Source organism: Leucoraja erinacea, chromosome 7, assembly GCF_028641065.1.
Source record: "Leucoraja erinacea ecotype New England chromosome 7, Leri_hhj_1, whole genome shotgun sequence".
In the NCBI taxonomy this organism is placed as follows: Eukaryota; Metazoa; Chordata; class Chondrichthyes; order Rajiformes; family Rajidae; genus Leucoraja; species Leucoraja erinaceus.
Window position 1 is genome coordinate 49954570 of NC_073383.1, and position 15852 is coordinate 49970421.

General features: G+C 41.0%; 2 protein-coding genes across 8 annotated transcripts in view; one reads left to right on the forward strand and one right to left on the reverse strand.

Annotated features, from left to right (window-relative positions):
- Positions 1–15818, forward strand: part of LOC129698998 (vacuolar protein sorting-associated protein 8 homolog) — a 29193-nt gene extending 13375 nt beyond the window's left edge. Inside the window, exons 3-6 of one of the 3 annotated variants that reach the window (XM_055638556.1) lie at positions 985–1115; positions 6023–6116; positions 10932–10964; positions 14475–15818. In XM_055638556.1, the coding sequence (XP_055494531.1) occupies positions 985–1115; positions 6023–6116; positions 10932–10964; positions 14475–14606 (390 nt within the window). In that variant the 3' untranslated portion in view covers positions 14607–15818. Of the gene's footprint in view, positions 1–984; positions 1116–6019; positions 6117–10931; positions 10965–14474 lie in introns of all 3 variants that reach the window. The other 2 variants (XM_055638554.1, XM_055638555.1) reach the window with 2 other exon arrangements.
- Positions 1–15852, reverse strand: part of nme9 (NME/NM23 family member 9) — a 141725-nt gene that overhangs the window by 102491 nt on the left and 23382 nt on the right. The gene's annotated exons all lie outside the window — the stretch shown is intronic.

Below are 15852 nucleotides of genomic sequence, written 5' to 3' on the forward strand. Positions count from 1 at the left end.
TTCCCCACTACCGATGTTAGACTAACTGGTCTGTAATTCCTCGTTTTCTCTCTCCCTCCCGTTTTAAAAAGTGGGGTTATATTAGCTACCCTCCAATCCTCAGGAACTACTCCAGAATCTAAAGAGTTTTGAAAAATTATCACTAATGCATCCACTATTTCTGGAGCTACTTCCTTAAGTACTTTGGGATGCAGCCTATCTGGCCCTGGGGATTTGTCGGTCTTTAATCCACTCAACAAAACGTGGCATCTGTAAACACCGCATTTAAAGTTGGTGATCGTTATGCAATTTCTATAAGCATTGCTGGAGTGAATCATAATATAGTTTTAACATGATTAAAAGGTGGTTATGCAATTACTAGCCTTAATCACTTCATTCGTTGCATTAAGTGTTCGCATCAGTTTAATTTGGTAAACCGCAAGCATATGATAAAATGACCATTCCCACAGCATGATCCTGCACCATTTAATTTGTATTTTTCTTCACCCCTTTGCTTTTCTAGTTTCCTGCTTTGCTAGCTTAAATTATTGCAGATATTATTTTTTTGAGAATTAGGTCCAATCTGGAGGTGAGAAGAATCAATTATATTTTTCTTTTAACCTCCTAGATAAGAAAAAATGTGAAACATTTTGAAGTAAAATAAGAAAAGGAAAGGGTTGCAGAGTTTTCCGAATCTCATGCCTGCTCTGCCATTCGGTAAAATTGTGGCAAACTGATTTCAGAAACACGTCCTACAGTAATACCATTTCTATTGATTCCCTTAATATCCACAAAATATAAGCACCAACACGGGCTTCTTATGGGGTCACAGGATTCACTATCGTATGGGGTAAATAAATGTCTTTTCATTTCAGCCATGATTGTTCAGCTTATTTTGAGGCTCCATTCCAGTGAGGTGAAACATCATTCATGCAAACACCAATTCAATTACATCATGATGCAATTGTTTCCTTTTTCTTTCCAATATACCCATCCTTCAAACAGACAGAAGATGAAGATGAATCATTTATATTGGAGGACCCAACTCTTTTGAATACAGATAACATTGATGCACACTCTGGTGAAACTTCTTCTCTTGCTAGTTCTGACAGTGGCGACAGGACAAACCTAAAACGGTGAGTGGTTATAGGGAACATAGTTTCTTCTATTAATAAGTAGTCAGAAAGTGACAGGAATGTGGAATTGTGAGTAAGATAACACTAAATATGTGGGCTTTATCTTTGCACCTGTTTTATTTTAATTTCATTTTCCATGTTCTTGTGCGTCAATTACTAATTTACTTTTCGCCATTGCTTGGGTGAGAAGCTAAGTGGAAAGGCCTTATCTAATGGAATGGCATTGAAGTAACTTCCTGTAATTTAACTAATAGATCAGATATTTTATCTTTTATATAATTTTTTAAATAATAAATAATGAGCAGTGATTAAATGGTCAGATGTAATCCAAATGATTTGTATTTAGAATGGTGGAATATTTTAGAGTAAGAAATATGTGGAGTGCTTTGTGAGCTGAAATCTGATTTATTTGGTGTTATCCTTATGAGCCTGTCCCACCTAGGTGATTTTGCAGGCAACTGGCGGCGAGTGTGAAGCCGTAGCAGGTCACTGAAAAACCGGCGACTGGAACGGCCACTGTCAGATTGGAACACACACACACACACACACACACACACACACACACACACACACACACACACACACACACACACACACACACACACACACACACACACACACACACACACACACACACACACACACACACCCCCCCCCCCCCCCCCCCCCCCCCCCGACCCCCCACTCCCGCTCCCCTCTTCCTTCACCAGGATAAGCGGGGGGGAGCGCTATCTGACTGTAATTCACACAGTGCTAAGCCAATGTGATACAGACGCACACCACGATGAACAGGAAGGTTGGCGCTGTAATTAAGACGGTGAAAGCACAGTCTACGGAAGGGTCACTTAAGTCCTTTAAAAGAAGTGGGTGGGGAGAAGGAGTGGAGACAACTTTTAAGAAGCCACAGATACACGGCTGTGATGCTCGGCAGTCATTAACATTACTGGTCGGTTATCCTTTGTTCTGAAAACTACAGTTGACGTTTTTTTTCTCATTGAGCCAATGAAATTCACTGGTGAGCACCGGTGACAAACTACGAGAACCTACGACAACCCACGACCTCCTGGTGTCAAAATTCAGGTCGCCGCATGTTGAAAAATGAGTGGAGACCAGAATGAAGCCGCGACTAGTTCCGAGAGTGCGGGAGCTACTCACGACCATGAAGGCGACTCTGTGGCAACCACCCACGAACATGTGGAGACCATGTGGCAAATGCATAGTCTCCTGTAGTCGCCTAAAAAGTTGCCTAAGTGGGACAGGTCCTTTAGGAGTTACAAGTGTTCTGTTAAAATAATGTGCATCTAATTCTTTATATTGCTATGTTTCAACGTTAGTTGCCTTCTCCTTGATTTAAGATGAAGGAAACCATGAAAAGTTTATTTTAGATTCCCATTATTGTATTTTGTTGAGAATATCATATCCTTTTAGTTTATTTTCATGTGATTCCAGTGCTATAAAGGTCCTGTACCACTTGGGCAACAGGCCTTAACGAGTTTAGAAGAGTTCAGGAGAGTTTGAAAAGATAATAATAATTATAATACATTTTATTTATGGGCGCCTTTCAAGAGTCTCAAGGACACCTTACAAAAATTTAGCAGGTAGAGGAAAAACATGTAAGGGGAATGAAATAAATAGTAGAGACATGACTAGTACACAAAGTAAAGACAGAATACAATTCAAAACATAATATGAGGCAATTAATGCACGGATGAAAAGGGAGGGGGACGTGGGGCTAAGGATAGGCAGAGGTGAAGAGATGGGTCTTGAGGCGGGACTGGAAGATGGTGAAGGACACGGAATTGCGGATCAGTTGGGGGAGGGAGTTCCAGAGCCTGGGAGCTGCCCTGGAGAAGGCTCTGTCCCCAAAACTGCGGAGCTTGGACTTGTGGATGGAGAGGAGACCGGCTGATGTAGATCTGAGGGACCGTGAGGGTTGGTAGGGGGAGAGGAGGTCAGTGAGATATGGGGGGGGCTAGATGGTGGAGGGCTTTGTAGGTGAGGATCAGGATTTTGTAGGTGATCCGGTGGGAGATGGGTAGCCAGTGAAGATGACATGTTGAAGACCCCTTTCGACTATGTAGAAGACCTCCTTCGAGTATGTTGAAAACCAGCTTCGACTAGCGACGACTAACTTCGGGAAAATTGGACACCGAATTGTGGAGAGTGAAGACGATCTCCTTCGACCTCACATCGACCTCCCTTCGACTATGATGAAGACTATCTACGACTACTTTTGATTACCATTGATTACTTTAGACTGCCCTCAATTACCTACGAATAACATGATGAATTTCTACGACCTACTACGACTAAACCTTGGAGTTAAAAAAAGTATCAATTTTTTTCCATGGGGACCATTTTTTTTACTCACGGGCATTCTTTAACATATTGAAAAAAAATGCTGAGGCCTCGAGTACGCGGAGACCACTCTCGAGCATGAAGGAGAGTTACGAAGACCTCATGTCGACCATGCTGCGGGATTATTTTGTTTCCCTTGGTAATTTTGAATCAGAACGTACAAAACTCACATGCGGGGTTCCTCAGGGCTCCATTCTTGGACCCATTTTGTTCAACATTTATATGCTCCCCCTAGCTCAGATCATAGAGCATTTTAACATATCCTACCACACTTATGCCGATGACACTCAACTATATATCGCAGTGTCACCACATGACCATAGTCCCCTACACTCACTGAGCCATAAGGACAACTCGACTCAATTGCACTGAAAACCACAGCCAAAGCCAGAAACCTTGGTGTAGTTAAAGACCATTACCAGATCTGCCTATTACCATCTAAAAAATATTGCAAGAATCAAGTGATTTCTGTCCAAAGAAGACACTGAAAAACTTGTTCATGCATATATTTTTAGTAGGTTAGATTATTGTAATGGCATCTTTACAGGTCTCAATAAAAAATCAATTAAACAACTGCAGTTTATCCAAAATGCCGCTGCCAGAGTCTTGACCAACACCAAGAAAATGGACCACATTACACCTGTCCTTAAATCTTTGCACTGGCTCCCTGTGTGTAAGAGGATAGATTTTAAAATTCTGTTACTGACCTACAAGGCACTGAATGGTCTAGGTCCAAAATACACCTCTGACCTACTTGTTATATATGAGGCGCCTAGACTCCTCAGGTCTTCAGGGACAGGTTTACCCTGTGTTCCCAGGGTCAGAACTAAAAAGGCTGAAGCAGCATTCGGTTTTTATGCTCCACACCTGTGGAACAAGCTGCCTGAACACCTGAGGTGTGCACAGACTGTAAGCACATTTAAATCAGGCCTAAAAACACTGTTGTTTACTATAGCTTGTCCATAACCCGACAAGCAGGTAATCTTAACCGTCTAATTTTAACCGTTTTATGTGCTTTTTAAAATAGTTTTATTGTTTCATTGACGTTTTATTATTCATACATTTGTCGTATTGCTTATTTTGCAATTTTTAATTATTGACTATTTTAGTTTTTCTTTCCTGTAAAGCACCTTGAATTGCTGTTTGCACGAATGGTGCTATACAAATAAACTTGCCTTGCCTTGCCTATGAGTCGAGGGCAAATTCGCCAGAACTCGCGGATTAGGTCGCCCGCGGGATCGGCCCTTAACTGTAAAAAGGAGTCTTGTGGTACAGATTGGCAACAATGATTACAAGACATACTGTAACTTTGTACTGTCTGACAGCTGTGCTGGGCCTAACCAAGAGAAAAAAACTCTCCATAGGACTTATCTTCCACCGTTCTTGTTCCCTTCAACAATTTATATTGCAAATCAATTTTAAAATAAAAGTGATCTTCCACATTAAATAATAAATGATTATAATTTTATTTAATGGATACATTATTCCTAATTCATGTTTATTGCGGACGACAGATGGCGCAATGGGCTAAGTGTTCGGCTAGCGACCAGAAGGTAGCCGGTTCGAATCCCGCTTGGAGTGCACACTGTCGTTGTGTCCTTGGGGCAAGACACTTCACCCACCTTTGCCTGTGTGTAAATGTAATGTAATTATGTGAAGCACTTTGGGGTCAATGCAAGTTGACTGAAAATGTGCTATATAAATAAGATTATTATTATTTATTATTGCAATAGTTCTGAATCTTTGGATGATGGGATGGGAGATGGATATGTGCTGGCATTTCCCCATGCAAAGGTTTAAGGTGCTGTGTGAAAATACCAAATAGTATGTTGGGTAAAACAAAGTGCTAGCAACTCAGCGGATCAGGCAACACCTGGGGAGGGAGTGGACAGGCAACATATTGGGTCTATCTGATTCACTTCAGATGCTGCCTCATCCGTTGAGTTCCTCCTGCACTTTGTGTTTTGCTCAGAATTGTAGCTTCTGGTGATTCTTGCGTCTCCACCTTGCTTGGTAGCTTCAATGAGAAAAGTCAAATACTTTGTCTTGGATCTGAAGTCACGGATTGGGAAGGATATGGTAGTAATTTTTATTTCTCTAAATTACTTTAATGACCTGGATGCATTTTCATGTTGAGGAGGTGGTTTCATGGTTCCCTAACTTTGTATTTCGGGACAATTTAATTAACTAATTTAAAATTCTGCAGGTTAAATTATTTGGTTGGATTTAAACTGGTTATTAAGACTGGCCTCTTAATAACTAGTTCTGCAGAACTATTTAACTGTACCATTTTGATTGTAACATATAAAATTTGTCACTGCTAATGAGAAAATTATCATGATAATCTCAACCATGAAATCAGCTGAAATAAATCTGTCATTTCCTCTTGCAATTACTTCTCGACTAATCTTGAGTGATTCATTTAGGACCTAGATTAAAATCCAGTTTTGAATGCTAGTGAATTCATGGCAGAATAACATAACAATAGTGATGTGCATCTCATACGGTTTCATTTTCCTCTTTTCCCTCATTAAACATTTTTCCAGAAGAAAAAAAGTTTCAGACATCAGCTCATGCATTCATGGTTCAGTTGTTCGGCGATCAGTCCTTAAAGGAGTTTCTGCACAAGTTGTTTCTGCAGCAGTAAGTATATTTTCTTTCCCTCTTTATCGTCTCCTCTAAATATTCCCTCTGAATTGCAGTTTTATAGTTGAGCTAAATGGCATTTGATTCTACCTACTATACAATATACAAGGGGTTGTGCAATTGTGGGGGGTTTTTTGTGTTTCTTTAAGATTTCTTTCAGTTTTGGAAACAAAGGTATTCTAAAATATAAACAGTTGTGAAGAGGAATTAAGTTGTCCTTAAGGCTGTTGAATAGATTTTTTGATTGAAAATTGGTGCTTTGACCATAATTTCAACGCTGGTATGAACATTAGGATGTCTTAACAGTCAATAAATACAATGAACAGCAGGTTATTGAGCCAGAGGGTGGTGAATCTGTGGAATTCATTGCCACAGACAGCAGTGGAGGCCATTGGGTATTTTTTTAAATGGAGAATGATAGGTTCTTGATTAGTAAGGGTGCCAACAGATACGGGGAGAATGTAGGAGAATGGGAAAGATAAATCACCCATGATCAAATGGCAGAGCAGACTCATTGGGTTGAATGGCCTAATTCCGTTCCTACAGTGCTTCGGACAATGTTTGGGACAAAGACTCATCATTTATTTATTTGCCTCTTGTACTCCACAATTTGAGATTTGTAATAGATAAAAAAAATCACATGTGGTTAAAGTGCACATTGTCAGATTTTAATACAGGCCATTTTTATTCATTTTGGTTTCACCATGTTAAAATTACAGCAGTGTTTATACATAGAACCCCTATTTCAGGGCACCGTAATGTTTGGGACACAGCAATGTCATGTAAATGAAAGTAGTCATGTTTAGTATTTTGTGACATATCCTTTGCATGCAATGAATGCTTGAAGTCTGTGACTCATGGACATCACCAGTTGCTGGGTGTCTTCTCTGGTGATGCTCTGCCAGGGCTGTATTGCAGCTATCTTCAACTTATGCTTGTTTGGGGGCTAGTTCCATTCAGTTTTCTCTTCAGCATATAAAAATAATGCTCAATTGGGTTCCCGTCAGGTGATTGACTTGACCACTCAAGAATTGACCACTTTTTGGCTTTGAAAAACTTGTTTGTTGCTTTAGCAGTATGTTTGGGATCATTGTGTTTCTGTAGAATGAACCGCCGGCCAATAAGTTGTGGCATTTGTTTGAATGAGTCGATAGGATGTGTCTATACACATCAGAATTCATTATGCTACTACCATCAGCAGTTGTATCATCAATGGGCAGTTTAAAAACTTGATCTTGAAGTTATACCAAGTGACATACAAATATGTATGAAATTCCTGCTTCTATAACTGGTTCCAGGCAGCTCTGGTTCCATTGGTCTAAATGGTAAGTTTCCATTGCTCTAGGGAGGGTTTCAGATACCTAGGTATTGTCATCACCCCCTCTATTTCAAAATTGTACGAAGCTAACTGTGGAAAGCTACTAAAGGGGATAAAGGCAGATATGCTCAGATGGGAGATTCTCCCTCTATCTCTAATTGGTAGAATTGAAGTTGTTCGAATGAATATTTTGCCCCGACTGCTTTTTTTATTTCAATCTTTGCCTGTAGGGGTCCCTGGAGTGGCATTTAATGTGTTGGACAAAGAGCTATTAAGATTTGTGTGGCAAAATAAGAAACCCAGAGTTAGACTTAAGACACTGTTACTACCAAAACAAAAAGGGGGCCTAAATATGCCCAACATTAAATATTATTACTGGGCAGCGCAGTTGAGAACCCTGATAGCATGGATAACAAATGATAAGGAAACGGGATGGGTGAGAATAGAGCAAATTTATATCCCAGTATTGCCCTGGCTGGGCTCTCATTTCTAAGTCAAGTAAACTGGAAGAAATTAAAAATAGATAATTAATGGATAAAATTCACAATGAAAACTTGGCTGGTTATAAGAAAGCAACTAATTCTCTTCAATTCTATATCTAGAGCACTCAAGATAGCTGCTATTCCTATTTTTTTACCCAGCAAAATTGACAAGGGTTTCAGAAATTGGGCGGACAAAGGGCTCACTACAGTGGATCAGCTTTTTTGTGGGGGAGTTTTGAAATCATATGAGCATCTTCAGAAAGAATTCGGACTGTCAGGGACGGACTTTTTTAGATTTCTCCAATACGGCATTACTTGCAGACACACGTAGATTGGGAGCAGATATGTAAATTACCTTCTAATTTGGAAAATATTTTCCTGTTGACTATGGAGGGAGCGTTAAAAAAGAATTTGATATCCCATTTATATAACATCCGGAAGGACCCTTCCCACCCTGGACACAACCTGTTCCACCTGCTGCCCTCTGGCAGACGGTACAGGTCTTTCAAAACTCGCACAAACAGACTCAGAGACAGCTTCTACCCCATAGCCATACGTGAACTTAACAATGCAAAATAAGTAATAACACTCACATTCAACTGAATGGTTCTACCTCAGCTGCTATTGTTATTTATCTGTAAAAATTTTTTAATATGTATATATTTTTACCTTTTTTTATATATTTAAAATTGCTCTTGTGAATCGCACCATGGGATTGACTTTTAAATTTTGTTGTACCATGTGCAATGACAATAAAGAGATTCATTCATTCATAAAGGACTTCAAAATGATGTAAAAGGAAACACTATAGAAATGAAACAGAAATGGGAATTGGAAATGAATATTATTATTATTACTGATGAAATGTGGGAAAAGACATGTCTTTTGGGTCACAAGTTAACAAAACAGCCCCACCTGGAGGGAGTTTGAATGGAAAACTAGAATGAGAGTATTTAAGACTCCCCTTATGTTAGCAAGATACAGCAACACCACAGATTTATGCTGGAGACAATGCAGGAAGATTGGTGATCAACCATACCATACCATACCATTTAAAAATAAATTGGATAGTTATATGGATGGGAAGGGAATGGAGGGTTATGGTCTGAGCGCAGGTATATGGGACTAGGGGAGATTATGTGTTCGGCACGGACTAGAAGGGTCGAGATGGCCTGTTTCCGTGCTGTAATTGTTATATGGTTATACCCATATTTTTTGGGATTGCCCCAAATTGTACCAATATTGGAGAGACATTCAGGTGGAGATTAAGTTAATTTTGGGGATGGATTTACCTCTGGAGCCGGCATGTTTCATACTAGGAGATACTCCAGTAATGATAGATACCAAAAATCAGAAATACCTGCTTGGGGTGTTGCTGTTGATAGCAAAGAAGATGATCACAGTGTTATGGAGAAAGGAAAAGCCACCAAATGTTTAACAGTGGAGGGAAAGACTGAAAAGTGTATATTTGATGGAAAGTATACCAGCTAAACTCCAGTTGAGGACTGATGCTTTCAATATTATTTGGACACCGGTATTATTACAATTGCCAAGATTGATTATGGACACAATTTGATGAGCTTGCTCTGGTGCCTGTGAATAGGATGCTGCTACGAAAGAACGCTAAGATGATTTGATGTGATGCTGATAGATGCGAGGTGCCTTGTATATTTTGTATGTATGTGTATTTTGTCTTGTCAATAAATGTTGAGTGCAAAAAAAATAAAAAAAATATGGTAATGTGAAAATTACATTATCAACCTGAATGGTGGAATAAGCTTGAGCAACCAAGTGGGATATGGCATCTGTGGTTTGACCGATTATAGGAAGAAGCTGTGTATCTCTTTAATCAAGCAGAATCAGTAATTGTGGAATACACAACGCGACCTTGGCAATTGTAATAATACCGGTGTCCAAATAATATTGAAAGCATCAACTGGAGTTTAGCTTGTATACTTTCCATCCTTATTTAAGAGGGAGTTAGACGTGGCCCTTGTGGCTAAAGGGATCAGGGGTATGGAGAAAAGGCAGGTACAGGATACTGAGTTGGATGATGAGCCATGATCATATTGAATGGCGGTGCAGGCTCGAAGGGCTGAATGGCCTACTCCTGCATCTATTTTCTATGTTTCTATGACCATTGAAAATTATGTAAATTAGATTAAGTGAAATCAATGTCAGGCTGTCACATAATGTGGAACAGAGGTGGCAGAAGGGAGCTTTAATTAAGAAAGACAAAAGCATTTGTATGAGTTAATGTCAAATTGTTGCACCAGGTATAGAATACACCAGTAAAGAAGTACTTGCTTAAATATAGGACTTTGAGACCACACACATCAATTCTTACAATCCAGCCTCCTTATTTAGGCAAGGATATATTTGTTTTGGAGACAATTTAGTGCGAGTTTACAAGATTGATTTTGGTTTGAAGATGGCTGTCTTCAAATTGAGGAGAACGAGTGTGCGGCTCTGGACTTGAGGAGAATAAAACATCTAATTGAAATATACTGAAGCAGTGTAGCAAGGTTAATGCTCTGATGTTGCTGCTGATGAGAGAGATGACAGAATCTGAGTACAAGATTGAGGTGAGGAGGAATGTCTTCTTGTGTGAATCTTTGGAATTCTGTGCTCCAGAGATTTTTGCATGCTGAATCATTACATGTATTTAATTTTGGAACATAGTGGAATTGAGATCTTGAGGAAATCAGGCAAGGGAATAAAGTAGATAGAAAAGTTCAAATTAGTATGCTTTTATTAAATGGGGGTTGCAGCATTGATGGAGTTATGAGACCTATTTATTTGTACTTAAGCACAGATAATGTCATATAACACACTGAACTATTTACAGTAAACTATGGCCCATAATGTGGTCTGTTTTATTGTTTAATCTATATTGTTAAAATTTGGATTTAAAACATTGTCATTTGACATAAAGGGATCAAAAAATGATTTTGAGTGCAGTGATCCTTTGGGGAGATGTGACTATTAAAATCTAATAACTTGTTTTAACAGGATAGAATTGACGCAGGATTACCCACTGCTGTTGTGAGTACAGTATATATAATCATTCATTTTTACTTTTTTATGGTATTGATTAAACTGCTTGTTTAAATGTTTAATTTACCTTTCTAAATGAGGGAATGGTTATCGTGAGGAGAGTTGATTGTTTAATGGACAATAGAATGCTTCAGAATAATTAATAATCAATAATTAAATGATTAATGAAACATGGGATCAGGCTGGCCTTTTAACTCGAAATTAGTGATTTTTCTTTGTCAGAATTCTCTTAAGGTGCTCTTTGGGATTAAAGTAGATAATCTATTGATCTGTTTAAGAAGGAACTGCAGATGCTGGAAAATTGAAGTTAGACAATGGAGACACTCAGTGGGTGAGACAGCATCTATGGAGCAAAGAAAATATGCAACATTTCGTGTCGAGACCCTTCAGACTGATTTGAGGGTGGGGGGGGGGCGGGAGGAAGAAAGGAAGAGGCGGGGGACAGTAGGCGGAGAGAGAGCTGAGAAGGGGAGGAGAAAACAGGGAGGACCTGAAATTAGAGAACTTAATGTCCATACCGCTGGGGTGTAAACAGCCCAAGCAAAATATGAAGTGCTGCTCCTCCAATTCTGGCCATGGAGGAGGCTCAGGACAGAAAGGTCAGATTTGGAATGGGGAGTTGAAGTGCTGAGCCACCGGGAGATTAGGCGGGTTAATGTGAACGGAGCGGAGGTGTTGGGCGAAGCGATCGCCAAACCTAATCTTGGTCTCACCGATGTAGAGCATCTGACTCCTAGAGCAGTGGATGCAATAGATGAGGTTGGAGGATGTGCAGTAAACCTCTGTCGCACCGGGAAAAACTGCTTGGGTCCTTGAATGGAGTCAGGTAGAGGTAAAGCGACAAGTGTAGCATTCCCTTCGGTTGCAAGGGAAAGTGCCAGGAGAGTGGGTGGTTTGGATGGGAAGGGACGAATTGACCAGGGAGTTACAGAGGCAGCAGTCTGCGGAAAGCAGACGGGGGAGGAGATGGAAAGATGTGGCCGGTGGTGGGATGCCGTTGGAGGTGGCGAAAATGTCGGAGGATTATTTGTTGTATGTGACAGCTGGTCAGGTGGAAGGTGAGGACATGGGGGTCCTCTGTCCTTGTTACGAGTGGGGGGGATGGGGAGTGAGAGTAGAGTTACGGGGTATAGAAGAGACCCTGTTGAGAGCCTCATCTATAGTAGAAGATGGGAACCCGCGTTCCCTGAAGAATGAGGACATCTCCGATGCCCTGGTGTGGAACACCTCATCCTGGGTGCAAATGCAGCGTAGAGGAATTGGGAGTAGGGGATGGAGTCCTTCCACAAACAGGGTGGGAAGAAGTGTCGTCCAGATAGCCCTGGTCAATTCCTCCTTAACCCCGCTCATTCCGTAACTCCCTGGTCAATTTGCCCCTTCCCATCTAAATCACCCCCTCTCCTGGCACTTTCCCTTGCAACCACAGGAAATGCTACACTTGTCACTTTACCTCCCCCATTGACTCATTCAAGGACCCAAGCAGTCTGTCCAGGTGCAGCAGAGGTTCACCTGCACCTTCTCCAACCTCATCTATTGCATCCGCTGCTCTAGATGTCAGCTGCTCTACATCGGTGAGACCAAGCGTAGGCTTGCCGATTGCTTTGCCCAACACCTCCGCTCGATTCGTATTAACCTACCTGATCTCCCGTTGGCTCAGCACTTCAACTCCCCATTCCGAATCTGACCTTTCTGTCCTGGGCCTTCTCCATGGCCAGATTGCCAAATCTGAGGGGCCTTCTGAATGACATGCTTTCTCTTTTTCGGTTTGTCACTCAATTCCCTTCCGACTACACTCTCTTACATTTGCCCAGCTGGTGACATTTTCCTGGATCTGTCATTGTCCAAAACATTGGAAGAACGCTGGATTTTTTATTTCAAACTGGATATATATTTCACAAGTTTAAGGTGCTATGTCATGCCTCATCCTGCATAGATTAGCACATCAAGCAGAAACAAAATCAACAATAATTCAAAAGCAAGTACAGGTGTACAACCTTTTATCCGAAAGCCTTGGGACCAGACACTTCTCGGATTTCTGAATTTTTCGGATGTCGGAATGGAAGATTTTTAGCGTAGATTAGGTAGGTAGCGCGGGCGGCTTGGAAAATCTGCAGCGGCTGCCTCCTTCCCGGTGACCGGGGAATCATTGTAAATCATTCCTTAAATGTTAGTCAGTTACTTTGGAGGGCTTTTATGTGGTGAAGGGGGAACTTTAATTCTTAGTCCCCTACCTGGTCGAAGAGGCGGGGAGCGGGCAATGCCTTTCCGGGTCACCGTGCCGTAAGCTACGGAGCGCTGTGGCCGCCGACTCCGAACATCGCGGAGCTGGGGCTGCGGGCGTCCAGCCCAGAGCGGTGCCGGTTGGAGCTCGGACCCCGGCGAAATCGATCCCTTGCCCCACAGCCCCAGCTTCGCGATGTTGGAGTCGGCGGCGGCGCAGCGCTGGGATACCATCGGGGAGCGGGCAATGCCTTTCCGGGTCGCCGTGCGGTAAGCTTCGAGCGCTGTGGCCGCCGACTCCCAACATCGCGGACCTGGGGCTGCATGCGTTCGGCCGCGGGAGGCACTGGATTTGGAGTGCCGCGGAGCCAGGGATCGAGTATTAAAGTTCTCTGGAGAATTAAAGTTTCCTCCTTCACCCCCCACCCCCACTACCACATAAAAGCCCTCCAAACTAACTGACTAACATGTAAGCAATGATTTACAGATGTTTAAGTGTCTCCCCGGTGTCCGGGGAGGAGGCAGCCGCTACAGTAGTACAGACCTGGGTTGACCGTGGGTCGTTTCGGGTCAAGTTTGGTGCCAAACGCGTGCTTTGGTGTGCAGACGACATCCTGGAAAAAATGTCCAGGTTTCGGAGCTTTTTGGTTTCGGATTTCGGATTAAAAGTTGTGCACCTGTAACTACAAATTCTGGAAATCCTAAAATAAAAATGGAAAAAGCTGAAATGGATATCAATTCAGGCTCTATCTGCAGGGAGAGAAATGGTTAGTTTCTGATTGAGTGAAAGGTGATCAACTTGGAATGTTAACTCTTTCATTTTCTGCAGATGCTGCCTGATTTAGTGGGCATTTCTGTGTCCTAGGAAAATTTAATTCATTATCTTTCAATATTGAAAGACATGTTGCTATTGCCTCATCAAAATCCATTACTAATCAAAGTCCTCATTCTGTGGACATTGTATTCAGTGAGCACATCTCACTATGCTAAGTGCATTCAAATGAATTCCGCACAGAATTGCCAATCATATTATCCATTTGGTGCTATTTCACCAGAAAACTATGGCAAAAGTGATCTTTTCAGGACTTACTTGATTGATACACAGTTTACACATAGTAGCTGGGTGGTGGAGTGCCTACTTTTAATGTGTCTGTTTAGAGATGATGAAACAGTGTGGTTGCCTTTAGCAGTGATAGGTTATTCAACATTCCTGAAGCTGGAAATGTTATAATGTAGCCAAGAATCAAATTATTTTTAAACATACTTTTCCTTCTCTAGGTTGTTTCAAGCCTAATAGCAGTGGGAACATCACATGGATTGGCACTTGTATTTGGTAAGGTAGAAATACAGACTCCCCAATTGTTTTTGCTCATTGTATCAAATTCTAATGATATTGTAGAATTTAAATGAAGATTTCTCCATGAATTTGCAAATATTTTCAGTTGATCAAATTTGTGAAATTGCATTTAAGACTTTATGTTTGAATTTTTCTATATGTAAATATTTGTCTTCAAAATTGTTCATGTCTACAAAGAATATTGAAAAATAATAATTTTGAAATTGGATTATTCTACCAAATTGGTGTGATAATATTGAAAATTATGGGTCTTGAACCCATCATGTTCAGCTAAGTGAAATAAATAGGAAATATTCGGTTGCGGTTTTAATCATTACTAACATGCAGCCAAAAAGTGATACAGCATGGAAGCAGACCCTTTGGCCCAACTCCTCCATATTGACCTTTTTCCTGAGCTAGTTCCATTTGCCAGTATACCTTTAGTCTTTAGTTTAGAGATACAACGTGGAAACAGTCCCTTCGGCCATCCAAGTCCACGCCGACCAGCGATCAACAGGTACTCTACCCTATACATATTATAATTTTTTTTTTACAATTAACCTGTATGCCTTTAGATTGTGTGAGGAAACCAGAGCACCTGAAAAACCCCACGTATTCACAGGGAGAATGTGCAAACTCCATACAGACAGCATTGATAGAGAAGATCGACCTGGAACTATGCCGCCCCTAGACCTCTATACCTTTCCTATCCATGTACATGTCCTAGTGTCCTTTAAGTATTGTAATTATACCTGCCTCTACATCTGCCTCTGACATCTCATTGCACATACTTACCACTTTCTGTGTGGAACATCTTGTCATTTAGGTCTCCTTTAAATCTTTTTCCTCCCTCCTGCAACCTATTCCCTTAACCTGAGAAAAAGACTATATCAATCTATCCTTATCTATGCTCCTTATGATTTTATAAACTTCTATAAGATGATCCCTCAGCCTCCTTTGCTCCATGAAAAAAACACTCATCTTATCCAATTTCTATAACTCCAGTCCAGGCACGTGCCGTGAGTAATTACTCAGGGTAGGCATTTAGCCGGCTTTAAAAAAAATCTTAAACCGCTCATGCGCAGATTGTTCTCTCCGAAAAAAAAAAAAAAGTAACAATTCAATTTTCCCAAGGCTTCTAAATATCCTTCATTTTTTAATTACTGAATGGGTGGGGGACGGAGGATGAAGGCAGGTGGAGAGATGGTGGGAAAAACGGGAGCACACCGGGACGTTGAATCAGTTGTCATCTTATTGAATGACAATATTAATTCAAGGGGTCCAATTGGAGGGAGAGTTCCTTCACAGCGTTTGGAGAGT